The following is a 27,123-nucleotide window of genomic DNA, read 5'->3' as shown; positions in this document are numbered from 1 at the left end:
CATGGATGCAGGCTGGTCCTGAAACAGCATGGAACGCCGTTATAAGCGACCTCGGGTGCGACCTGTCAACAGTATCCCGGCCGTATTCACATAGATGAAACCAAGGGGATCGCGTAGTACCATGGCTCGGCCAACGCCCAGGTTTACCCCTTCGGACCGGAATGCGGGAGCGGTGTAAACGAAGTCAAGTCCATCGTGAGTTGAAGACTCAGAGATGAGCAAAAGAATGACATCTTATCCCGATGCCAATATCCATATTGGAGACATTTGATGTCATCGACAAGAGGCTTTACTCCGAGTGCTCCACCACGATATTCGACGCCGCTCTCCAAAAAGGAAAAAAAAATAGTAGTAGTAGTAGTAGTAGTAGTAGTAGTAGTAGTATGTACATCGTAGGCTCCACCCGAGAATGTCAGATGTCAGTGCGAGCTGACCCGGATGGCGCCAGATAGCGTAATGCCCATATGGATGCAGGCCTGTGATTCGTCAGTCGATAGTTCATGGAGTCCCTGCAAAGCGCCAAACGGTCGGCGGTTTTTTTTGGTTTTTGTTCCCTCTCTGCATTTTCCATTCTCGCAGATGACCCATGGTTGCGAAGATTCTTGCAACGCAGATATTCTCCTGGGGGAGATGCATCTCCACCAATGGCATATCGTGATAGCACACGACGTGCTGCACGCCTTTGAACGAGCGTGCACTGCAGATGACCGCCAGGGCAAAACCACGACCAAGACTGGACACAGCACTCGGGAACACGGAGTTTCCACAGTGGGTCTTTTAGCACTAAAAAAGAAAAAGCGGGCCAGGAAGAGCACGGGGCAACTGGGCTAAACATCTCTCGGCATTCCCAGCCGGTCTGCACCATCGAGGGCGGCTGGGTTGCCTTTTGGTGTGGCTGCTTCGCTGCAGTGGGTGAGATCCAGGACGATCAGCACCCGCCACCGTGGGATTTGCAGTGCATCTCAGGTGGGAGTGGTGGTGGTGGAGTGGAGTGTGGATAGGGTCAAGAGAGTATCGTATCAACTTATCGCATTTCCTCATTTTTTTCCCTCGTCTCTTCCCATGTCGATCGAGGGGAGGGGAGACTTTGGCGGACCCACCGCGGGCGCGATAGACAAGAGTTATCCTTGCTCGAGGGGATCGACTCAGAATGCTGCGACAATCCACACGGTACAAGCCATGCAGCAGGATCAAATCAAACCACCACGGACATTCCTAGTCGCATGTCCCTTTTAGGAGGGGCCGGTCGATCCAACCGAAGATTTCTGATAGACGCGGCCGAGCAGCGAACTAAATCCTAGGCCCCTCCATATAGCCTCTTCATAGGCTTGCCACCCACTGGGGTCTCCTGCAGCTTTTTTTTTGACCGGCGATGGAAAAGAGAGAAAGCTAGTAGGGTAATATACTCCGTACAATTGAAAGAAAGAGAGCCAAAAAAAGGGACAAAACGGGGACCCGCGAAATAAAAAATACCAATCAAGTGACAAAAGTGTCTAGATGAGACAGTTTGTGACTTGACGTGAGGGGAGGTAGGCAGTCAACATAAAGGAAATGAGGCCATGCGATCAGACCATTGCGATACGTACGAGTTGAAGTTAAGATGAGTACTCCGTACATGATATTCATTAAATTCGAAAAGTAAAATCAAAAATTTAAATTTAAATTTAAATGATAAAATAACAGATAGAGTCAGACCCCGCGCAATAATACCAGCGGTAATATACCAATCTGATAGAGTAGTCGAGGGTACGGAGTACGGAGTACCTACTGGAGGTGACTAGTAATTTTAGTGTATTGTTATCTTTTGCCTGGCACTCCCATTCTTATTGAGCTGTTACCCCGTGCCACCACCGACTTCCCTTCTTCCTCCCCTTCTCCTCCTCCTCCAACCTTTCCCATCTTCCTAATTTTAAACACTTCCCTTCTCAGGTTCATAATCCGACCTGTCAAGTTGGTACATTCCTTTCGCACGAGGTACTTACTCCCCTTACCCCTGAACCCTGCTGCTCAATCGCATGCGCTAACTCCTCACATTGCCTAGGCGACACGCTCCTTTTTCTTCTCCTGCTCGCACCAGCAAAATGTCGGGTCTCTCTGGTTGTATCTACTGAGCCATCCTCTTCAGAGTTCTCCGAGCTAGGATCCTACCTCGCTGGACTCCTCTCCAACCATGGAGAAGTTGAACACTGAAGATGGACAACTCTTCATCAAGGTGTGTCCGCCCCCACTTCCCAGTTGCGATGATCGCCCGTCTCTATCTTTTTTTTTTTCTCGTGCCTTTTTTTTGGGCATCTGGTCCTCGGGTTCTTTTTGGCTGATCCTTTTTTCCCCTATCGTCCTATAGAACCTCGCCAGCTTCGTTCGTACCCACGAAAAAGCGCTCGCAAACGCTTTGCAACTCCGACGCCAATCCAAAAATGTGGTGACAGCGCAATCGCCCGCGAGCTCCTCGAACTCGAATGGCTCGGCATTCTCCCCCACGACTCTCGCCTCCGCCTTATCTTTTGGGGCACTGAAATTTACCTCGCAGAGTATCAAACCCGCAAAACTCACCCTCACTCCACACCACCTCTTCTATTTGCTCTCACAGTTCGAGGATCTTTCGATTGCGGTGGGCCCCATGAACGTCCGGTTGGAGAACATCCATACCGAGGTCTCTCAGTCCTACGTGTCCTTCCTGAATAAGCCACAGCGATCTAAGGGTGATGGAGCCTCTATCCACTCCGTCTCCAGTGTCCGTAGTGTCATGTCGGGTATGAGTGGTCTCTGGTCTTCGTTTGGTCTAGGATCCAAGGAGTCATCCTCTAAATCGGAAAGGGCCAAGGTTGCTCTAGAGGCAGACCTAAAGTATCTTTACTCTGCATTCACCAAAATCCCTTGTTTGCGCCTTGCCCCGGACCACCGAGCCTGTTTGATTCGAGGATACGAAGAGTTTCCCTTCGATACGGCTGTGCCGCTTCACTCCTTCAAAAACTTGAGTGCTCTAGAGATCATTGACATAGACTACCGTTCTTTCTATGGCTGGGACCGACTGTCTGAACAGCTGCGAACTCTCTCCATTAAGCGGGCTCATCTGGATGATCCTGCGGATCTATTGACACGAATCGTGCTGGATGACATGGACAAGCGACGACGACGTTCGACAAAGTCCCAACAGTCTCCGCCGCTTGGGTGGACGAATAGCAATTCTACACAGCCTGTCCGTGCACCGGACCATACATCGCTGTCTGCTCCTGGCTCGCCCGTTGTTGAGACCGCGCTGGCTAGTAGCACCAGCCCTAGGTCCGCACCTATGATTCGAGGCAGTTCTGAAGGCGGGAATATTCGTTCGAGAGCGGACAGCATCTCACCAAGTCGCCCAGCCGCGAAGCAGAGCCACCAGCGTCACGCCCGTGGTCAATCAGCGCGGATTCGACGAACGGGCTCCGGTAGCTCCAACTCGAGTGATACGTCGGCTGGCTATCGGACTGGAAGCTCCTCCACCCTCCTTCCAGGGGTTCTCCCTCCATCGAAATGGCGATTCTTGCGCCATCTGGGTCTACCTGACAACGCGCTGACATCAATCTCTGCTGCCAGCCTCGCTCCTGTGGCCAACTCCCTGAACTCGCTTGACCTCTCTTCAAACCTCCTGACAGAGATTCCCGATAGCCTTGCATCTCTCATGGCGCTCCGAGCTTTGAACCTTTCCCACTGCATGATTGAGTCGCTGCACTCCCTTTCGCGCAATCCCCTTCCGGCTATTACCGCACTCAACCTTCGAGGAAACCGACTTCGCTCGCTGGCAGGCATCGAACGCCTGCTGTCTCTTGAGAGATTGGACCTACGTGACAATAACCTCATGGATCCGACCGAACTGGCTCGTCTCACCAGCCTCCCTGAAATACGGGAGATCTGGGTGTCCGGCAACCCCTTTACCAAAACTCACTCTGGTTACAGAGTTGTGATCATGAACTTGTTCCGTCGCACCCCGGGGTACTCGGAAGATATCATTATCGACGGCCGGGGTCCCGGCTACACCGAGAGGAAACAACTAGCCGATCGAGTTGCCGAGCCTGAGAGCGCCCCGGTGGTTCGCTCCAACGTACCTGACCAGTCCACCGTGGTGCATAAACCCACTAACACGGTCATTGCTCAAAGTATTCCTCTTCCCAGCCCAAAAGATGACGAATTGGAAGTGTATGCCAAGACGACACAGCGGAAAGATCATGAAACAGGAACTGGCCGCCGGAAGAAGACCAACCGTCGAAGAATCGCCGATATATCGACGGATAACCCATTCACAACGGACGGTTTGGGTAGTTCTGGGCCGTCAATGCCGCCAGTTTTGCCCACGCAGCAAATCTATTCTCCGATTAGCCCCTCCATCATCCTCCCATACGACCACCAATGGAAATTGGATAGTGCGACTCAGTCAGGATCCTCCAGTATCCAGAGCCCTGTCAAGCCTGGACAGTTGGCGAGCTCATCCCACGTCCAGCCCGCTGTTGTGCAACCGGCGGCGGGAAAGGATTGGGCCTTGGATGAGGTGCTCTGCCGTCAGCAATTAGAAGCTCTACGACAGGAAGTCGGACAGAATTGGATCACGGTTCTTGGAGATCATCCTTGGGATAACTCTCAAAACAACCTGCCGGGTCATCTTACACCGAACGGATTGGACCACTCACCAATACCACCAGCATCCATCACGCGGTCGACTAGCCTTGCTATATTGAGCGGCGGCCACGTATTGGGCGGCTAATAGCCGCTATGACTTTTTTTTTTCATCGAGGAAATCTGTCTTTCCTCTCATCACCCATATTACATATTTCAACTCCTCTCCCCACTCACTGTGACCGGGCCTCGGAAAGCAACCGGCACAACTTTTTTTTCGGGATAATTTTTGACCCTGGCAAGTATGTCTATTGAACTACTTGATCACTTTGCATTGTTAATGGCGTTTCGATGACTTACGAGTTATGGTGGGTTGGATGTATGAACATTTACGGCCGTTTTTGCTGCGTTCTGTTTCTTTGTACCCATTCTGTTTTTTTTTGCACTTTTCCCCTTGTGTCTGTTCGTTGTTGGCCTCAAAATGTCCTTCTTTGCGGTATTTCCTCACCCATTTCCGGTAGGCACCGTTGAAGACTTCTGTCTAGAGCGCGCTTATTGTACCTTTTTTCGTCGTTGTTCTTATCTCAGGCGTTGGTGGATCGATTGCTCTATTCCCCTTTTGTTATTTCCAGCTCTCGGCGGTTGCGTTGTGCAGATTTCTCATGGGCCATGACAGTGATATGTGCCCCAGAAGATAATACAAGTCTTTTGTCAATTCCGTGTCTTCCGTAGAGAGTAGGCGGTGGTTCTCTTTCATCGTGGGTCAACCTGTCAGTGTTGGGAAGTCAAAAGTCAACATATCGCGATGTGACGCGCGGTCTGGTTTGGCATGATCACCGGGTACCCAAACAACCTTGGAAACCGCAGCAGGGCACTAGGAGTCAGAGAGCTGCAGCACCTTGGTCCTTGGGGTCTCTCTCCGAGTATATAAGTGTAATCGCACTGCAGCCCGGTGCTCTGGTCGCTGTGTTGGGGCCTCCTGGGTTGCAGACGAGGAGGGTCTCGACCAGCTCCAAAGTCAGCCCCTCCAACACCTGGCATGATGAAGAGAGGGGAAGAGGGCATGATGGTGTGCAGACTCAGTGTAAACATAAGTGCAAGTAAATTCCACTGGAATTGATCCGACAGACTTCACCATAGGAAGTTGAACTTGAAAAAAGGGACTATTTATAACTCAGGCCGATCTATAACCGCGGAGGCCAAACCAAACACGGCAAACACAAACTCTGGGAACTTCCCGCTTCTCTCCCTGCGCAAGATTCTCCTCTCTTCACCCTTCGAGGCCAAACTCACTCCATCGCGTCCACGCTGCTTAACATCTTCTCCGTATCGCTCACACCGTTCGGTTCTAAAAAGCTTTTCTCCCTGGATTGACTTGCTCCCCTTTTCTCACCCTCTCACCCCCACACGGAAAACTTCGATCGCTCGGAACCACCGACCCCCCTCCCTTCATCCCACCCAAATCGACTCGACAACTTGATTTGACCCGACCCTCGATCACTGTCGGCCAAATTCAATAAGCGCACGCATCGTATTCGTTTCTCGATCGAGCTGCCCGCCAGTTTACAGTCGGAGAGGTACCCCGTCCACCACCGTCTGGCATCCCTGCCAGACCCTCTCTTAAAACAGTCGCGGCCGCAAAGGCCCTTATCTGTGAAGAACCTCTGATCTCATTGAGCTTTGGTTGTTGGTGAGTCGTTCTGCTATTTTCCAAGTCCTCAAAAATTCTACCAAGGGGGGAAAAGAAGCCCGGGCAGAAATTCGGGTGGCCAAAAAAAAATTCCTATCAGGAACGCGTCTGTCTCTCTGGGCACCCACCTAGAGTTTGCAAATCGGACTGACATCCTTGTTAACAACTGAACGCATCACTAACTTGTATCGTTGTTGCAGAACATAGTTCCCGCGTCATCAGTTATACGCCCGCTTCGGAAGTCATCCCTTCCCCCGGCGCGTCCTTTTCGTTCCGTTTTCTTTTCTTCGTTTCCTTCTCTTCTTTGTCTTTCGTTACAGACCGCCCATAATGGCTGACCAAGACGTCGATCTGGACTCCATTATTGACCGGCTCCTGGAGGTGAGGGGCAGCCGGCCCGGTAAGCAAGTGCAGCTTCTGGAATCGGAAATCCGTTTCCTGTGCACCAAGGCCCGTGAAATCTTCATCTCGCAGCCCATCCTGCTGGAGTTGGAAGCCCCCATCAAGGTATGTCTTATCCGACCTTAAGGGTGGCTCCCTGCGGGGACCCGCGTTTCTAACTTTTTTCTGTTTTCTTTGTCAGATCTGTGGTGATATTCACGGCCAATACTACGACCTTTTGCGTCTGTTCGAATACGGTGGATTCCCCCCCGGAGGCCAACTACCTCTTCCTCGGTGATTACGTCGACCGCGGCAAGCAGTCCCTGGAGACCATCTGCCTGCTCCTTGCCTACAAGATCAAGTACCCCGAGAACTTCTTCATCCTGCGTGGTAACCACGAGTGCGCCTCTATCAACCGTATCTATGGTTTCTACGATGAGTGCAAGCGCCGATACAACATCAAGCTGTGGAAGACCTTCACCGACTGCTTCAACTGCCTGCCTATCGCGGCCATAATTGACGAGAAGATCTTCACCATGCACGGTGGCCTGAGCCCCGACCTGAACTCGATGGAGCAGATTCGCCGAGTCATGCGTCCCACTGATGTACGTTCCCCCTCTTTGTTGCGATGTTTTCCCCGGCACGTGCCATGTTTTGTTTGACTCGAGATTTGTCAAAAACTGTTTGACGGAGTTCCTGCGGCTTAAGGGCCAAATTCGCTGACTAAAATAGATTCCTGACTGCGGTCTCCTCTGCGATCTGTTGTGGTCCGATCCAGACAAGGATATCACTGGTTGGAGCGAAAACGACCGTGGTGTATCTTTCACATTTGGTCCCGATGTGGTGTCACGCTTCCTGCAGAAACACGATATGGATTTGATATGCCGAGCCCACCAGGTTGTGGAAGATGGCTACGAGTTCTTCTCCAAGCGCCAACTCGTCACACTATTCAGTGCGCCCAACTACTGTGGTGAATTCGACAATGCAGGTGCCATGATGAGCGTCGACGAGAGCCTACTCTGCTCCTTCCAGGTATGTCAACCTGATACTTGAAAACATTCCTTTTTTTTCTCCTCCGAGAAACTGACGAATCAACCTTTTTTCTCAACAGATCCTGAAACCAGCAGAAAAGAAACAAAAGTACGTTTACGGGAGCATGAGCTCTAGCGGATCAGTCACTCCTCCGCGCAAACAAAAAAAGAAATAAAGGATCAATACGAGCTTTTCCATTGCAGCAGGTTCGGGCGGAGATAAGCCTTTTTTCAGATCGCATCGATAAACCCTCCCTACATCCCGCCATGACATCCAACCTTTCCACCACCTCCGCCGCGAGTTCCCCTCAATCAAAGACCTACGAAGCGATGAACGACCGAGGAACCCTCACGCAACCGGGTGTAGCCCACACGCCATCACCTCCATACCTCTCGATTCCGCGATAATCCCTTATTGAACAGCCTTCTATACACGACATCATTCGGGCTACCCCCGTTCGACAAGCGAGGAAGACCCGTCTCCATCATTTCCGGCCGACAACCCGCGACCTCTGGATTACGGAGCGACAATTTCTTATCATCGACATTCTTCTATTTTCTTCCTCCGTTGGACTGGTTTTTTTTTCTTTCTTTTCCCTTTTCTTTCCCCCTTTTTCTTTCCTCTTTTCTCTCCCGCTTTTCCTTTTTCTTTTCTTTTCCATAGTCGATCCTACCTTTGTTTCTTACCATCTGGACGGAATGTTTCCTCTCGGCATCCTGGAAAGGCGGCGGGGGCACACCTGGTTTATCTCTTATCTTTTCCAACTGTTTCTGTCTTATCGGTCTTGTGTTTGAATTGAAACGCATGTGTTGTCCTGCCTCTTTTAATTTATCCGTCTGAGTCTTGACTGGCCTAAACCCCCCTCCCACTATATTACTCTCGGCCAGTGAGTGGTAGGTAAACCCGGTACAGGTGTAGGTTTCTAGGTCGTCTTTCTTTTCTTTCCTTGTTTCCTTTTCCTCTCCTATTCCTTCTAGAGGATTGGAATCGAGATGGGGATAGAAGGATCGATATTCGTCTAGACTTTGACTTGAGATGTTTCAAGTTCTGTATGCGCATCAGTTTAGTTCATTAAATGCATTTCATCCCGTTTGCAACTTTCGTCTCAATTAAGCTCAAGCTGTTGTCCATATAATCTCTACCTCGGCTATGGCGGCAATCTTGCAACCGAAGTAGGCTGGGTAGCCTGGGTAGCCTTTTGAAATATCCTTCGGTCTTGGTCGGGGGTGACTTGATTTGATTCCCAGGGTTGCACGTAATTCGTCAGCTTCGCTTAGGCTTAGATACAAGGCCCGTAAATTATGCCGTATTCTACTCTATACTACACCAACCTCAATTCGGCATACACTTCTACTGACGAAGATGTTTGGGAATGTTTTTAGTTGGAACTATATGGAGCAATCGAAGCAAAGTCACCGGCTAACAGGCAGCAGTGGAAACAATCGAGGCATAATCAAAGGAAAGAAAATCAAAGACATGCATTTGGGGGAGGTTACAAGTTGTAGAGTGACACATCAAGGCGTAGTAAGAGGGGAAGGGGAAAGGAAGATGGGGGTGGGGGTAATGGTGGAATGTATGAGTGAGGGTGTGTTTGATTTGAGAAAAGAAATACAATCCTCAGCGAGGCGTATAATTCCAAATTCCGCTCAAATCAAAAGGGTATGAAGGAAGGGTGGGCGGCAATTCGAATAAATCAAATTACCCTCGGAGATCGGATCGTCTTCGGCTTTTTCTTCTCTATTCAACAAGAGAGAGATGGGGAAGCTTAGACGTATTGCGACAACCAGCGGATACCCTCGCCATAACCCTGTCTCATGACAACACTGCACATGAACAGCTCGATGGGACGGATTCCCTCGAGAGGAACCTTGCCCTTGCCAGTGGTCTGGTAGAGACCAAGCTGGTGGCGGAGCTCATCCTCACTGACAGCGTCGGGGTGGTCGATCTTGTTACCGAGAACGAGGAAGGGGACCTTGGCCAGGTCTTCCATCGCGAGGAGGGCGTCGAGCTCGGCCTTGGACTCGGGGAAGCGCTCGTAGTCCTTGGCGTCGACGAGGAAAACGATACCGCTAACTTCGGGGAAGTAGTCCTTCCAGAGACGGCGGGCTATTATTCACAGAAGATAGTTTAGCAAGCTGATATCGATTGGGATGGAGGTGAAGGTGGAGGTGGAGCAGGAGGGAAGGGGATATGTGTGCACGAGGGATCGATCACTCACCCTGCTGGTGACCACCCAGGTCAAAGGTCGTGAAGCGGTTGTTACCGATAGCCAGTTCCTCGGAAGTAGGGTGGGCGGTTGGGGAGAGCACAGCAACACGGTCGTTCTATAAGAGTCGACATCGTCAGTCATCATGCCATCCATATCCCACTCATCTCATATCCGAAGCAATCAAATGCCGTATGACACCAGCCAGTCCCAAATCGGCCATCAGCAATCCAGAATATCCACCCAGTCTGCCTGCTCGAGCGCTGACCCGAGTCGCATTCCAGATATCTCGCTGGATTCCAATACCCGATCCAAGTGCCGGATCATATCACATCGCCCACTGTCATCCGCGGAATAAGCCGCAACTCTTTCGACCTCGACTCGACTCACCTTCAACATGTGCAGCAGGGTAGTCTTGCCGGCGTTATCCAGACCGAGGAAAAGGAGCTTGGCATGCTTGTTCAAAAGGCCAAGCGAAGCCAGAACATCGTAAACTAAAGCGAGAAAACCGCATCAGTAAAACTGTATCAACGCTGAACCCAGAATCGAAGTCCAACCCAGCCCACCCCCAGAATCACAGGCGCAGAAGCCGCGGCAATAAGTGTGAGGGCCCGGGGGACGAGACAAAGGGTTGACGGTCGGCCTCTATTGCCCGCGCATTCAGACATGAGGATATCGTAGCACGTATTAGATGGGCGAGCATCTAATCTTCCAGTGGGTGCTTCTCGGTCTCATGGGCGCGGACAAAGTGGTAGGGTGATGGTCGGGTCTGGTCGGGCACTTACACCAGTTGACGATCCACATGGTGAAAAGCTAGGAGGCCAGAAGGGAGGGATCGAAGGAAATGGAGTCTGAGGTCGGGACTCAAAATTGGACGTGAGCGGGGCGACGGTGATGGATGGAGAGGAGGAGAGGCAAGAAGCCAGGTTGAATGTTGTTTTCGGAATTGAGAGGGATTGCTGCCTGAGGCACTCAGGATCAGCGGTGGCGGACTCGACGAGTCTTCGGCTCCCCGTTTGTACTAAGCAAGCGGCCCTCTGGGTACCTACCGATTACTATTCTTCAGATGTTTGGAACTGAAAGTCTAGTAATTAGAGGACTCGGATTTAAGAGGAAATTATTTATCATCCAAATATATATGTATTCTAGTAACAAGACTAGTACCGACCCAATTCCTCCCACTTTATCCACAATGCAGCAAATTCAGATAAGGGGTATATGCAACCGCAACCATGCAATTCAAAAAGAAAGTGGCCTCCTCAGAGCAAAAACATATGCTGGGTAGAAAAATAAAAGAATAGGTAGAGTTCCTCCCAAGGAGATTAAAAGCAAAATAAGCGAGAGAAAGAAAGGTGTAAGGGAACATGCCATCAACTCGATGGTAAGACACAAACATAAGTATGTAAGAGCGAAGGGTTCTCGGAACCAGACCGAGGGGGAGAAAAAAGGGTGAAAGGGTAAATAAGGTAAGATATGTACAGACCAAAAGGGGTATTCGTTAGGAAAAGTGGGAAGGAGATAGAAGGAAGGGGTGGTGGGTGGGAAGATGGGTTGACCTCAGGAGAGGTCGGGAGCTCAAACAGATAGGACGAGCTGGGTGTCTTGTCCGACACCATAAGCTCTGCACCTCTCAGCAACTTCGAGGCCAAGCTCCTTCATCCGTTCGGCTCCCTTGCCTTTAATTGGTCGCCGGACCGCCTGCTCTTTGGCAGCTTTGCGGCAGTGTTGGCGCCAAAATTTCTCTTTGCGCTTTTGGCGCTTCTTTTCAAGACCCTCGACAATGTCGATCGGGCCGCGGGTGTGAAGAGGCTCACGAGTGCGCGAGTGCTCACGCTCAGGTGACTCAGTCAGAGGAGGAATGCCCTGCCAACGGTGTGATCTGTCCATGCTGGTGAAGAATGGGTTCGGTGTCCGGGGTAAAGACTTGGTCCGAATAATAGGCGGTCGTTGAACCAGATGGCTGATGTTGACACCGTGAGGGGAGTTGATCTCAGGCATGTCTTCTGGCATTTCAAACTTCTCAGGCGAGGGCGACTTAGCTCGAATGCGAGGAGGGGGAGACTTGAGTCGCTTGGGCGATGTGCGTCCGGCCCGACGAGAGGGCGGCGGCGGCGACACCATGCGCTTCGGTGAGTGGCGCGGCGAAGCGTTGTCGGCCGGGCCATCGGCCCGACCCCGAGTGGGCTCCAACACAACACTGTCCAACGCACTTTCCGAGATGTCTTCCAGGTCTCCGTTGTCCTCGGGGTCACTGGTAGGGAAGCTAGGGTCGATGTCTTGCGGGATCATAACCTGCTTTGAAAGACGGCGTTGCTCGATGCATGATTTGTAGGCGGCCTCAAGAGGGCGATCCTCATCCAAAGTGCCGCAGACAAAGTCTGTGCTGTCGGGCAAGTTTGGGGTACCTGGGCGCATCTTGATAGGTCTGGGGGCAGAACGAGAGGGGCGACGGTTAGACCGTTGTACAGGTGCCGGCAGCCACTTCTGATGATCGTCGGTCATTGAGTCAAAGGATGTGTTGGATGCACGTCGCTCCATCGCGGCGGGGAACACCTCAATAGATGGAACGTTTGAGTCAGAGGTGGTAGCAGATGGGGCCCAAAACTCGTAGTCAGAGCCATCATCGTCACTTTCATCCGATTCGGCAAAACCAGCCTCGTTATCCGACTCATTCCCATCGTCATCGGAGAAGTCGTGGACCGTTGAGTCATCGTCTGCCAAGTCCAGGTCGTCATCGTCGTCCTCGTCTTCGGCTTCCTCCTCAGCCTCCTCGCCAAGTCGACGAATGGCGATTTCCTTCTTCATGCAGTCATTCAGAGTGATCTTTTCCTTGTAGTCCGTTGCCCTGTTGACCCATTCGTCATCTTCATCCATAGAACTAGCAAATTCGTGGAAACGAGTTGCCTCGGATTCCTCAAACTTGCCCAGTCCACTCGTCGGAACTGCTTTCGAGAGAGTAATAGCGGTAGTTTGAGGGGTGGTAATAACCTCGGCGGCCTTTGAGCTCTCGGCGGGTGGCGAAACTTTACGAGACAAGGGGGCGGGAGATCCGCGGCATCTAGATCGGAATGCAACCTTGCGCACTGGAGAGCGTTCACGTTGAATATTTGGCTTCTTATCTTGACGTCCAGGGCAGACGAATGTGAGGGTGGTTCGACGTTTCGGGGGTTCGAGGGTCTCTTCCGTTTTCGAGGGAGCTGTTGCAGGTGGCGCTGGCGCTGGTAGTGGTGCAGATGGCTTCTGTTGAGATGACTCGTCGGTCTTACGGCCGCAGGCAAAGCTGATGCAACGCTTGCGTCCAAGGTTGGCCTCGACAGTAGTCTCGCTGGCGTTGACAACCTTGATCTTCGGCGTGACATCCTTCTTCGCCATCATCTGAGACGGGAGTGGCGGACTCGGGGTGTTGGACAGGGAGGGGCTTGTAAGACCGCCATCGCTGGTCAGCTCAGCAGTTGAAATGCCACTGATGTTGCTGTGAGTGTAGGAACGATAGGTATAGGTCGAGTCGTGGAGAGGGGTTTGAGGTTCGATAGGAGACATTTCGGGACTGCTCTTCAGGGCACGGGTGAGCAGGGATTCCTGGCGTTCGGGAATTGGCGGTCGTGCAAATATCCTTCCATCTTCAGGGTGTATAGGTTTGGCGTGTAGGATATGATGTTGATCGGGGGGTTCATCGAGGTCTTCTCCCAGGTCGCCCTCTTCGTGGGTCGGCCGGGTGGATGATCCGGGTGAAAGTAGCATCTTGAGAAGGTTGTGAAAAGAAAAACTTCGGTCGTCGCCACGGGTTTGAGCCATATTGTCGAGAAGAATTGTCGTAGAGGGCAAGTGGCGATATAAGCACGCGTAGTAATTGCACTCTTTCAATATCGATCACCAATAGATCGATCGACCGTAAGGTCCAGAGAAAGCCCCGGAAAGGACGATTGTCAGGATATCCAGCGCATGATTAGGGGGGGCACGAGGCATCAAATAGAGAAACGGTGACAATAGTCGCCAAGAGGAATAATCGTCTTTTTTTTTTCACGGGTGGCAGCTCAATAATGAGCGCCGGATAGGCTTTAGGCAGAGCGCCAAGAACGAATCTTGGGGCCGTGAGTCGATAGTAGAAAAGGAAAATAACCAAAAACAAAAAAGGGACAAAAAAGAGTTGAGATTGACAAGAGAGATAAAATAGAGGAGGGGAGAGGGGAGGAAAAGAGGAGAGTGGAGATGGAGTGGTAAGGAAAAGAGAGGCAAGTATAGGATTGAAACTGGAGGAGGGGGGGAGACAGTGACGATACGCGGGAGGACGGCACGATCGCGTTGGGTTTAGCGTCTCGCTGATTTTGCGGGCTTTTTTGGGGGTTTTTGGGGGGTTTTTAATTTTTCATTTCTGGTTTGGGGTTTTTTTGGGCTATTTAAATTTAAAAAATTAAAAAATATTTTTTCCCCCGAATTTCTTACATGAGATTTCCCAGTTGCCACAAGCAAAAGTCTGCCCTTGCCCTTCCACGCTTCTTCCAGCCCCACCTGAGATGCAGCTCACAGTACGGGGGGGGTTTATGGTTCCTGCGCCTTCAAATAGTACAAGTGTAATCGTACAGTCATCTACGGGGTATACATACAGTAGTAAATAGTATAGTATGAGATGTTATTTTTGGGTACTCCGTACTGGTAGTTTCATTGTAAGCTATTTTCATGCTGATCGCTTTCTTTCTCTCTTTCTTTCTACTCGTACTCTAGGTACTCAAGTACTATCCGTGCGACCAGACAAGTAGGGTTTCATTATTCTTGGTGGAGCGTGATGACTATTGTGTGTCGAGTTGGTGGCCGACTATGACTATGAGGCATTTTGTGCTGGCTAACCGCTTCAGGGCCGCCCCTCCCCAACATGCGGGTAAATGACCCTAGCCCTCGTTTCTGTTAACTTGGTCGCTTCCAAGGTTGACCCTTTCACCGTATTTATTAATTCATTGTGCGGTGACTACCGAGTAGTACTCATACTTGTACACTGATGTCCTTTGTTTTCGTCCTTTTTTCTACTTCCCAACATATGTAGAGTACTAATGTTCTCACACCTTGACTGGACTGGCATGTACGGGGAGATGCAAGCGGACTCCGTGCTGTGTACGGTCACAATACCGTAATCTCCCCGATAATACCACCATTTGCACACCAGTTGTCGCCCAGCCCACGCTTAGTGACACTTAGTAATAGTTACCACCAACGGTATCATCGTGGTATTCCAAGGTTGCCCCAAAGCGGCCGTGTACCTGTGCCTGAACCCTCTTTCGTCCCAGTCGATGCCGAAATTGATTTCGAATTTAGCCTTGGCCCACTCTGTCTACCCTGTTTAGTTCAAGTTCACGACCGAGTCCACCCGCAAGATGGCTCTCGCTCCCTTCAGTGGTTAATACTGCTCACCACTATCCTCTCTACGGTAGTCCGTCGCCGCCATGATTTTCCTTTCCTCCGTCCCTGTGAACTCTATGAACTCTGTTGTAAACGCGCTCTGCGCGCTACACTTGCGGTTTCACTTCCTCTCAGCACCCTCCTGACCCCAGTGTATGCATTGGACACTCTGCGAGACCGAGAATGCTTGGTCCTCGATGGTCGCTTTTTCCCTTGCTCCTCCGCGGAGACCTGTGACGTAGTAGCTATACTTGGCTCGGCTCAACTCCCTACTCTAGGTACTGGGGTACAGTATACAATGTACGGACAAGCTTGGTATTGGGGTAGCAATTCGGGTCTCTTCGGGTGGAGACAATTGTAGCTACATATTATTCAGTATGTTTTGGTGCACTTGCACCGAACACATCATCTCTCCCCCACACACAATGGATTCTCCTGCCGGTCGATCGGTCTTGGTATACAGTTTTGCCCAGCTTTTACTGATTCCCAGTGCATGGCATTGCAAGCATGCCAAGAACAGAAAGGCAGCACTGTTTATCGTGCCAAGACGCTGAGCCTTGCTGCTATTCTCAGCTTGACAGCTAGGAATTGACCTTTCAAGTTCTTGGCTCTGTATACTTTCCATCATACATCATACATCACTATTCGAGGCACAAGAAATGTGATCATCGCGTGGGCCTTTGATAGCAAGGGAATTACACCACACTGCCTCCGATCTGCGGTGAAACGTAAACGCATGCTTCACCTCTACTCCGCCAGAATTTGATTTGGGCAGCAGCAATACGGTCGCGTGGGTACCGCCAGTACATAACAGTACTCACTCATCGAGGTACATACAATGTACTTGTCTCTGGAGCGCTTGCTCCGTTATCTGCGGTTAGGTCGGGATGCTCGTACTGTAGATGAATCTCAATGGCCAGCTGATGGGGGCCACCCACGTTGGGGGTTGGAGCAAGAGAAGCGGTCAGCCGCGATCGTAATACCTAATCAAAGCCCTGGAGGGTACGGAGTACATCGGTCATAGTCCATTAGGGTGGTGCGGCATATGCTCGACAATCTAGCGAGGACCCAAAATACCATGACTCGAGTTCCTTGGGTAGATACATAGCCCTACAACCACGATGCTGTCAGTCATCGATCTGTGGCAGACTGCCCACCCAAAACCTTGAATCCGGTATTTAGATCTTGACAAGCTTCACGAATCCAAGGAGATCCCCCCCACACTGCATCTGTGCGAGCAGGCATGGCCCCTGTAGTTTTCCTCGCCTCCAGCTCGCTCAGTGGTCCGTTGGTTTGCCCACGAACCGGTCAACGTGACGAGCACAGCTGCGTTCGAAAATGGGGCGAAGCTTGTTGCTAACGAAACGGCATCGCAGCTGGGATATGCCGGTTAGAGATCTCCGTAGTATAGAGGGATTTTTGCTAACATCACATATACATATGCATGCATTCATCATTTGACTTGAGCTACGAGACTTTTTCCAAATTCTCCGGCGCAACGCCTCCCCAAAAACGAGTTTCAGGAAGGTGGGAGGGGATCGATGCGCAGTGGTAGAGAACTCGACGATCCGCGACACTAAGACTGTATCTAGTAGAGTACGGAGTATAGACGCCACCTCTCTATTGGAGACAGATGGAGCTTCAAGCCGCTGGGCCACTATGAGTAGCCGCCAGGATTCGATCTCCAACAGCCCGAATCGTCAAGAATAGAACACCCCCACGAAGGGCGCTACGTACTCCGTATATTATTATTAATATTGCTCATACGCGACTGGGCATACCTCATCCTTTCGAGTGCAAAGCTCTAGGGTAAACCCGGCACACCTCCCGCTTCGAAGACTTACATACTTCTGTGCATACATAAAAGTGAAACTATAGGTTAGATGATAGATTGCGGACAATTTGCGGACTTGAGCCAAGGCAACCCCCCTCACGATCGGGACCCATCTCCAAATCCTTTGAGGAGGCGCCGAGGGCTATAAACACCCCCCAAGCCAGCCATTATCGCGAAGTATCGGAACGAGCAAACAACTAGTGTAGCGTGTCTGCGCTCGTGGCACCAGACGGGAAGTGCTAGCGGAGACTCCCAACCCGCGCCAAACCCCAAGGGCGCAATAAGGTGTGAACTGTGCAGGTGGAGCTCTCGCAGCAATCTACAATGCCACTGTCCTTACTCCGTACAGGCGCAGAAACGGTTGACCGGAGCACAACTGGGGGAAGTGGGGACGTGAGAGTGCCCCCAATGTGGGAAGACGAGGAGAGGAGCGGGATGGACAGTGCAGTAGCGTGCAGCGTTGGCGTCGCCGGCCATACATGCTCACTATGAGGCATTTTAAACCAGCTCCACCGGGAAAATCTCCATGAGACTCGAGTTGGTCAAGAAGGACAGTTCATCGTGATCCCCATCGGTTAGTCCAATAGGTAAACTGCTTCTAAACTGCAGGGCAATTGACAGCGGCTGTTCCACTTGGCTTGGAAATTCGTACGAACTCGCTAGGAATTCCCTCCAGAAAGAGGTACTTCGTAGCGTAGGTATGTGCACAATATGTAAACAGTTTATTCCAGAGCTGTAACTCAATAATTCAATTCACTTGTTCCTTTCTAAATACTTCGTACTATGTACTCAGTACTCGTCCTACTACTGGACTAAAATTTCAGAATCCAATTTGAAGAATGGCAATTGAAACTGTTTCATCAATCTTATCGCTTTCTCGTATCTATATCTATGTGTTGACTCGATCACTAATGCTCGCCGATTGAAATTGGTCCGTGCTCCCCGGCACCGGCCTAACCTCTTCCCTGCAGCGCTGGTGTATACAGTGTACATCGCCGGTGCAGTTAACGCTGACCAACCCGACACTGGTGATACACTTAAGAATCTGCCGGCCACGGGATTTCAAATACGTGTCATTCCTAATTCATTATTCAATTTCAGGTCTTGCGGCCTTCCGCTGACTGTCTGCAGTGTTTCACATTCTGGTGTTTGTCAAGCCAAGCTGGAGCCGCCGGGGTCCCGTTGGTAAATGATATCGGAATATATTCAGCCCTTGGAATGCACCGATGTACCGCCATCAGCTTGAGAGACCGGCGTTCTGAAGTTCCAGATGGTATTCCGGCCGAGCATTAGAACCCGACCGTGTGTCATTCTACCGGTCACAACCAAGCATGCCAGGGCACAGCTGCTGCATCACGCTCCTCGCAAGATCACTCATTGACCGGGACGAGAACTGCTCCGTACAGTAAAGAGTTATCGGAACTGTATCCCAGCCCGCCTACCGCCCGCCAAGAACTTCTCAGCAAAATATCGGTCTCTCGGACTGATCACAGTACCTAAACGCATACCAAGGACTAAATTTCAACCCGCTATGCCCTCATGCATAAGGTCTCGCAAAGCCGGGGATAGATCATCAACCGTCGCGGCAGTGCACATAAAGGAGAGAGCTGGCTGACGCCCGAGGACGCACGGGCTGGGCTCCATTCCGCGACGCTTGGCGGCCATGTCTGATATTCCAGACTGCCAAGGCCTGGGCATTTCGTCCTTCAGAATGCATCCAGTGCAACTTACGGTTTCCCGAAAGTGAACGCCAATACAGACAGAACAAGGGGGGAGTCATCGTCTCAGTACGGAGCATGCACTCCGTGCCGGGGGTAAACAATAGCCGTGTCCACTTTCCCCAGAACTGAGTGGAGAGCGTTCTTCCCCGTACCCCCTGTTTTCGAGCTCTGGATCTTGGCCAAGTCCACTCTACAGAAGGTTTCAGGGGAGACAAATACACTGACAAATTCGTGGAGGCGCGGAGGAGGATTCCTCCCCGTGGTCTGGTCTGGGCGCCAAGAATGCCCTATCGCCGTCCATTCATAGGACCATTGATAGGGGTGAGGGTGACGAAACTCAGGATGGACCATCCTAGCGCTATTGCAAACTGCGCCAAGGGCGATCATGGTCGATCATGGTGGCCAGAAGAAGTGCATGAATGGAGTCTTGGCGGGTGTTCAATCTATTGATCTGCTTGTGGACCGCCAAGCCGTCGTACCGAGCGACTGCTGTTAGGGGGAAGTTGTATTGTACATCTGGAGTCTCGTACGAAAGTGGCAGTGTTTATACACAGGGCTTGGGGGTTTGTAGATCATCGGCTTGGCTGCTTCAAGATTCAAGTTCGTGCCTGTGATTCGACTCGGTCCGGTCCGATCAAGCGCTCGGCGATGAGAAACAGAGTATCCTGCTTCTGGTTGCAATCCCCCGTAGGCACCGACAAAACAGTGAGCGACAAACACTGACGAAGCTCGACTGCGCCTCCTTCCATGCATCCGATGTCGAAATGCAAACTCCGTATCCTGCATAAATTCTAGGTGGACATATTACACTCAATTTACATGTGTACAGCCAGTCCGTGTATATTCAGGGTACCAACTAATTTGGAAGTCATAGTAGAAAAGCATGCATCTATCCAGAAAGATGGAAGCTCGAAGCTACCCAATGAGGCTCATAGAGAACTCAGCCACTTGCGATCGCATCATGCACCGATCAATCGAATGAACGCTTACTATTTTGAGACTTCGGCGATAAGCAAAATCGGAGCTGCTGCCTGTGTTTTGATTTCATTCATCGTGCCGATGACGATAGTCATGCCCCATGGTCGCTAGCGACAGGACTAAACATATCTCAACCCAACCTAAATATATCCCAGGTAGGGAGTTACGAATCTTGATCTCGCCAACACCAACGATAGTCAGGATCGGCAAGCGACCGGCAGCATGGTTGGCCACTGCGACAGGTCATGGGGCCACACCCGTGCGAAAATGAGCTTGCCAATGATAGGTCGGACTCATTGTAGCACAAATCACAATTCATAGCTCTACCACGGATTTCCTTACCCTGCCCTATGACTGCTACCTTATCTAGCTGTCTTCGAGCAACTGACTACAACGTGCATCGGACAAGCCCGGACCCTTTGTGCCTTTCCCTCCCGGTGTTCAAAGAAGAGGAGACTAAGTTAAGTTCGCGCACTGGTCATCCCACCTTCACCAGCACGCACATATTCATCCGATGCGACCGCACGCTGACGGCATGGCTTGCGCTCCTCAATCGCACCAACCGCTGAATGGCCGACCGAGAACTGTACAATCCCTGGACCCCATGATGAAAGAGATGTCGATAGAGGAAGGTGGATCGAGTGTGATATCATTCCAATCACCAAATGCCGAGCCACGTAGGGGCCACGCCACGGGGCGACTGGCCTGGCGGGGGCGTCACTTTATTTGATCCTCAACTGACGACAATCAATGATATGAATTGGAAAACAGTTTCAAGTTCCACTGATAGTCTTCTCCTTTTACCATGTCCGTCCAAGCTAGTGGCGGATTAAAGGATTCTCGAAACGGACACTCCCGATAGATGTGGATTCGGGAAACAACTGACTGACAAGTCATTCACTCATCCTATGTACATCGCCGGAGAACAGCTGTCCGCGAAAAAAAATCACTCATGGCCTGTGTAGGTTTGTAAAGTGGCCCGTTTCAGTGTTCTGTTAGGTTGATGCACGATTTAATTCAGCGGTCTGGTGCTAAGGCGTTCACCAATGCCTTTCCAATGCGAGTAAGCCCACCGCTTCATCATCGGTGATGTCACCCTTAGAGGGATGAATGAATATAGGAGTGTTTCATTCTGATCCTAACTTATTGTATGAGTGAAGTATCATTGAACATGTCTATTTTTATCGCTTCGGGCGTCTTTGAGAGGGGGCTTTGGGGATGAAATGGGGCTATATACGTCATACCCTGCTTCGACCTCTTGCTACTAGTGATCCCCGACACGGAACAATACAGAACTCATTGAGATTTATGAATCAGTTTTTCAAATGGTCTTCGGCTCAATCCTATTGTTTTGTGTGTGCATTTGGATTAGCGTTACTCTTGTCTAATTTCGCCCTCCTACATAGTTTTCGGGGAGGTGAGATATTCGGCTATAGTCTATAGTACTACTACTAGTAGTACTTCAATATGATATATACTCTATAGTCAGGATAGTAGAGCTGTTCAAGTTGCGGTAGATGAGAAAGATGCGCCCCAATTGCTCTGAGTCTTTCTTTGTAGGGCTGTCACCATGGTATTAGGTCCATTGACCAACACAGCCTCACAGATATATCCCGAGCCAAGTGTTCCTTTGGATCTCAATACCAGTTACTACTAGTAGGTACTTAGGTATATGACGAACCGCAAGTCCGATCGATACCGAAGCACCTGGTCAGTTGTCTACTCAATTTCATTCAAAGACAATTTAGTTATTCCAGGGGCCTCAATTCCTTCACCAACAGCGTTACGGGCACTTCTAGTACAGCTTTAATCCATATAGATATGCCTAGGTAGGCAGGTAGGTAGATGGTAACTATTCCCCATTGCCTATCTAAAAGTTTGACAAGACAAACATAGACATGGGATAAACAGTCAAAAATCTATGCCAATTCCATGAACGAATACTTGCACACAAGGAAGCACCCTCAACATGAAGAGAGAAGAAAGAAGAAGAAGAAAATATCGAGCCCTGAGCCTAGTAAACAGTACAGGCTCTTTCTATGTTTTCAGTGAAAACTTTACAAAAGATAACAAAAGCAAAAACGGCTCGGATCCAAAAAAAAGCTTCCCAAAGAACCTCCAAAGAATCCCAAGCTCCTCACACCATGTCCTCTGGCTCCAGTGTAATCTACCGCATCTCCATGATACAGGCCTCATCATCGCGCTTCTTCCAGTAAGCCGCTTTATCTTTACCACAATCTCAGCAAGCTCGATACCAGTAAAATGTGCACGGCGAGCGCGATATCGAACAATCTCCCCCTAGGAATCCAGTTTGCGAAGCAGCGTTGGCCGGCCGGTTGCTGGGGGCAAATACGGTGGTAGACTTCTGCCTCTGTATCAAACCTAAGCGTATCTGGATAGCAAGTCCAATAACAAGCCATTGAATTAACATAACCCACAGCTAATCGTATTCAAGTCTCAGCACTTTAAAATCTGAACAAGCGGATACGCGGACAGTAGGAGGCCCCGGAGCTTCTCGATAGATTAGCGGCTTTACAATATCTCTCACAGCTTCCCAAATCAACGCTTACATTTTTAGGCTCAAATGTTGGGCTTTCAACATACTTTCGCTCCGACAAAGCCACGAGAGAGAAACCAGCAAACAGCTGGCGAAGGGAAGGCTACCCAGGTAGGGAGCGATGTACCCGATGAGGGATTGAAAGGAGAAAAGAAAAGTCGGCTTCTCGCTTGACAGTAAGAGCAGAAACATTCACAAAACTGGTGGGAAAGAGCAAAAATGACCATACTAGTATTTTTGGGAGGTACTACCAGGCTAAAGTAGTCGCTGATGAAAACGACTCGAGTCTGAGTGAGGAAAGCACGGGGCTGTATTTTAGTCAGCTATACTCTATTGAAATATTATGGTAACAGCTTCAACATAGCTTGTGGAGAGGGTTTATGCGCGAGAAAAAGGCACTCTGAATAATCAAAATTTTATTCCTACTTGGAGTTAATTAGCTCCAACTTTCCATAATTGGGTGGAGCGCCTGGCCATATTGATCGAGCCTTGCACAAAAGACTTCGACGATTCGTCCCATGATTGAGTATAGTATGGATTTCGGATTGGACTGGTGAGACGATTCCTTGGTAGCCTAGTTGTTAGTATATATTCCCTACTCAGTTGCCTCCTCAATTGGTAGTTCTTTTGACATTGCAAACTTGAATCATGCTATATCCTAATCGTAACCACATTTTGCGGTTGTAGTTATCAGACCTCCTAAACTAACCATGGGTTTGCTAAGTTAGTCGTGTGTTCTGTATAGTTCGTACCTAGGGAGTCTTCTGCGTTCCCAATGTACTGACTGCGAATATTTCAGACCGACACTCACCGATAGATCCAGCAGAACCATGGCAGTGATTCTCCTTTCCATGTTCATGCAGTTCAATCATAGTTAAACACATCCATAATGCCCGGCGCTCCATGGCGATCTCAGGGATGCAACACATGCCGAAAGCGAAAAGTCAAGGTAGGTAAAAGTGGGACAGGAGCAACAAGGTGGAACTGTCATAGCGAGCCTGACGGTTCATAGTGTGATCTTCAACGGCCCGAGTGTGCTCGATGCCTGCGAGGTGGCCATCATTGCCAGGGCTATGACCGAACGGCAAAATTCATCCATACATTTGTGGAGCCCAATGATCCCCAGACTCGAGAAATTCAACAAAAGCCAAACATCTCCGGGAACAAGTTGCAACCGCCACCGGATAACGTTTCTACAACCTCCGTCATCAATGTAAATGCTCAGATTAGGTCTCAGCTATTTTCGGTTTTCATCGATTCCTATGTACCGTCTTCCACCTCGGGCCAGATCTCGTTTCGATGTCAGAAATCGTCCAATTTGATCGAGTCGTTTCCCCCGTTGATGGATCGACCGAGGAGCCAACTACTAGATAGAGCGATTGCTGCCCTTGCATCGGTCTTTGTGGGAAAGAAGTTCAATGATAATCGCATGACCAATAACGGAATCAGAATCTACAATCAAGCCATACAGATTTTCGGCCGTTTAATACCGCGCTCGGACCTTCCTGTTCAGGAGGTTCTCTGTGCCAATCTTATATTCCAATTATATGAAGTGAATCCTTCCTGCATCTCAGCCCAACAACTGAAATATCTAACAGTACTCAGCTTATTAACTGCTCATCCGGGTTCTCTGGATGGATGGCACACATGGAGGGTGCCAATGCCGTTCTCGCTCGACATCATCAGAAACTGGAAGAAGACCAGATGTCCAAGATGCTACTACGCCACCTGAAACTAGCAAATGTGGGAAAATTACCTCTCTGATTGATTCCTAGCTAACGTGATATGCTAGATATTTCATGCAATTGGAAAATCTAAATCTGCTCTTGCTTCTTGTCCGATGTGGCAAATGCTAACACCTCTCGGAAAGGACAACGACCTGATCGACGAAATCATTGATATTCTAATGCATTGTACACTTCTTGTAGAGCTCGTGGGGGGTGCACGATCTGAGCGAGAGACTCAAAGACTGAAGAATTTGTGTTGGAGACTAAAGCAGCGGATTGATTCATGGTACGAACGATTACGATCATTATTCGGAGATCCACTTTATACAAGCATTCCAGACGAAACCAACATTGTTCGTTCCAAAAGAAGCAAAATGATTTACCCTTATCGATATCATTTTCCAGCCGTGGAGATTGCCGAAGCACATTCCCTCTACTGGGCAGCTCAACTTATCACCTATTCCCTCCTTTTTGGACTCGAGCTCCTTGGGGGATCCTTCGCCCAGCCCGAAATACCCCTATCTCTCCAATCAACTTCCTCTAGCAAGACAACCTCCAAGGAGTCCGAGCTATACATGGAAGAATCCGAATTCTACGCTGATCAGATCTGCCGCGGCGTGGCGTACTTGATACAACCAGACATGCATATACTTGGCGGAGAAAACTTGCTCTTCCCGGTAGCTATGGCCGCCCAGTTCTTTCATGGCAATGGATTTCATGATAAGTACGAATGGTGTCAGGAAGTTTTTATTGCGTTGGAATCACTTGGGATAGGCCTTTCTCACGTGTTGCAGGGAACGCCATGGTCAGACTATAAATCCGGCGAGGCAAGATTATTATAATACATAGAAGAGAAGTATAATAAGAAGGCCAAGACAACAATTGTGGCAAACTCCAAACCAGCAGAATTGCGTATGAAGGGACAGGCCATTAGCCTTATTATTCTCACCAACCTGGAGGACCGCCACCAGGGGGGGCCAGGGGGCCCAGGTGGACTATCATCTCCGCAGCAATCCCCGCAGCAGCACTCGCAGCATTCAAAGCAGCAGAGACCAGCGCAGCTACGAGTAGATGAGAAGAAACATTAACGCCAATTCCCGGTTTTTCTTTGCTTAAGTGTTCAGATACTCACATTCCACAGCAGATACCCTCGCCTGCACCTCCACCCCGCATGTGAACATCCATAGACTGGGATGCTCCCTATTATAATGATCAGCTACCCCGAAATTCCCCGCGGAATAATTCATTCGGTTATGGGTCAGTGTACACATACTGGCTGCTCTGTGATAGTATTGCTCATCTCGGGGGCCGATGGGCTGTTGGGTTGTTGCATAGTGACGGTGTTGGCGTCCCACTTGCTCTCGGAACTGGGCCCTTCGGCCGATTGGAACCAGTTCTTGATTATTTGGAACATGATGTACGGAGGATAGACAGTGATATCTAGTAGACGTACTGAAAAGTGCAGGTTGGAGGATATCTAGAGGAGTTTAAATGCCTCTGAGATGCCACCAGCTTTCGTCCCCATACATAGATTTCCGATCTATGACCACCCAAAGCCCCGAGACTCGATAGCCTAACCTAAACTTGAGACTATTCAGCTATGCGTAAGTGTTGCCCCCCCTGGGACGCGTCATTCGGCGCTATCTTCTTCTCGAAGTGGGGCCGGCGTAGAGTTGAATCGCGGGTAGGGCTGTGCCGGATTTGCCGCTATGAAGTGCTTGCGTGGACTTTTTCGGGGCCATAAGAGATAATCTAGAAAATGTTCAGTCCATTGAGATGCAATGTGTGTTTAGACAGAGCAAAATCTAAGGTTGTCGAGGTAAAAATTAGCATATAACGTGGTGCCAAACCTTAATTGCGGATCGACAATTGTAAAGAAGCAATAGTAGCCCTACGCCGACTCAATGATTTCCACGTCCCACATCTTCAGCAATAGCTTGATCTCTTTAGGCAACCGAGTATTCCGCCGTGCCCAGCGAGCTTAGCACGACTCTTGGCATCGTGATGAACCTTGGCGTTCCAGTTTAAACCATTGTCTAATCGAGCACGCCGCCGAGGGGGGCGCATTCAAGAGCGTCACTGGCAAAGCCACGACGATCAGCCACGTAGTGGATATCCCAGTTCCAAGGATTCATATTACACAAGTGATATTTAAGGGCGAGGGGTACCAGCCTCTCTCTTCAATCATATTCTCAAAGACATTCACACATTCAATATGGGTCTCTTCTCACACCATCATCACCACGATCACCACGATCAGCCTCACGGGCCTCCTCAGGGCGGACCTCCAGGCGGACCTAACCAGCATGGTCCTGGAGGACCTGGCGGCCCAGGATTTGGAGGACCCCAAGGAGGTTTCGGTGGTCCCCACGGCGGCCCTGGTGGCCCTGGTGGCCCTGGTGGCCCTGGATTTGGAGGTCCCCAAGGCGGCCCCGGTGGCCATCACGGCGGCCCTCACGGCGGTCCCCACGGCGGCCCTGGCGGCCCTGGATTTGGAGGTCCTCAAGGAGGCACTGGTGGTTTCGGAGGTCCCCAAGGAGGTCCCGGTGGCCCTGGATTTGGTGGCCCTCAAGGCGGCCCTGGCGGTTTCGGAGGTCCCCAAGGAGGCCCCGGTGGCCATCACGGCGGTCCCGGTGGCCCTGGTGGTGTATGTATAACGTTTTCTTGAGGGATCGAAACCTGACTAACATCTTTTGTGATAGCGGTGGTAAAGAAACTCAGCTTGAACAAACACACGTGTACATAAGATTGGGATGGGTTGGAGGGATCCTCTCATGGCTTCTGAATTCAGACGGTGATCACTGATTAACTTGATAAATTGCACATACTTCATTGAGCCATTTATTTTCTTTTGCTGTACACTACACTCATTTCCGCCACAGTTGCAGAGATGCAGGCCTTTTTTTATGCTCGCTACACGCCAAATCAAACCCACATGGAAATAACCAAGAATCATGTTCTATGCTATCCCATACAAGTAGGAGCTATTGCACCTGCTAATAGGTACTACTAGTAA

At 50.2% G+C, this 27,123-nt stretch overlaps 5 protein-coding genes across 5 annotated transcripts; 3 read left to right on the top strand and 2 right to left on the bottom strand.

The window, feature by feature from the left end:
- Positions 1-2,170: 2,170 nt before the first annotated feature.
- On the top strand, positions 2,171-4,738 carry N7509_003473 (leucine-rich repeat domain-containing protein; the record flags this gene model as incomplete). The annotated part of the gene is made up of 2 exons (XM_056628110.1): positions 2,171-2,212; positions 2,345-4,738. 2 exons carry the CDS (start codon positions 2,171-2,173, stop codon positions 4,736-4,738), a joined length of 2,436 nt encoding a protein of 811 aa, XP_056490844.1.
- A 1,872-nt stretch (positions 4,739-6,610) lies between these two features.
- glcA (type 1 serine/threonine-protein phosphatase catalytic subunit GLC7) lies at positions 6,611-7,868 on the top strand (the record flags this gene model as incomplete). The annotated part of the gene is made up of 5 exons (XM_056628109.1): positions 6,611-6,787; positions 6,810-6,832; positions 6,864-7,266; positions 7,394-7,693; positions 7,773-7,868. The coding sequence occupies 5 exons, from the start codon at positions 6,611-6,613 to the stop codon at positions 7,866-7,868; spliced, it is 999 nt and encodes a 332-aa protein (XP_056490843.1).
- Positions 7,869-9,458: 1,590 nt separating this feature from the next.
- On the bottom strand, positions 9,459-10,703 carry sar1 (Arf family GTPase SAR1; the record flags this gene model as incomplete). The annotated part of the gene is made up of 4 exons (XM_056628108.1): positions 9,459-9,799; positions 9,912-10,017; positions 10,290-10,393; positions 10,685-10,703. 4 exons carry the CDS (start codon positions 10,701-10,703, stop codon positions 9,459-9,461), a joined length of 570 nt encoding a protein of 189 aa, XP_056490842.1.
- Positions 10,704-11,474: 771 nt separating this feature from the next.
- N7509_003470 (DUF2457 domain-containing protein) lies at positions 11,475-13,640 on the bottom strand (the record flags this gene model as incomplete). The annotated part of the gene is made up of 1 exon (XM_056628107.1): positions 11,475-13,640. One exon carries the CDS (start codon positions 13,638-13,640, stop codon positions 11,475-11,477), a length of 2,166 nt encoding a protein of 721 aa, XP_056490841.1.
- Positions 13,641-23,269: 9,629 nt separating this feature from the next.
- N7509_003469 (Zn(II)2Cys6 transcription factor) lies at positions 23,270-26,912 on the top strand (the record flags this gene model as incomplete). Its single annotated transcript, XM_056628106.1, has 7 exons — positions 23,270-23,329; positions 23,393-23,932; positions 23,986-24,123; positions 24,173-24,831; positions 25,706-25,711; positions 26,131-26,754; positions 26,810-26,912. The coding sequence occupies 7 exons, from the start codon at positions 23,270-23,272 to the stop codon at positions 26,910-26,912; spliced, it is 2,130 nt and encodes a 709-aa protein (XP_056490840.1).
- Between the last annotated feature and the right edge of the window lie 211 nt (positions 26,913-27,123).

This window comes from Penicillium cosmopolitanum (assembly GCF_028827165.1).
Source record: "Penicillium cosmopolitanum strain IBT 29677 chromosome Unknown utg000005l:1.0-4006212.0:1.0-4009387.0, whole genome shotgun sequence".
Lineage (NCBI taxonomy): Eukaryota > Fungi > Ascomycota > Eurotiomycetes > Eurotiales > Aspergillaceae > Penicillium > Penicillium cosmopolitanum.
The sequence above is the reverse complement of the archived record's forward strand: the minus strand, read 5'-3'. Positions and strand labels throughout refer to the sequence as shown.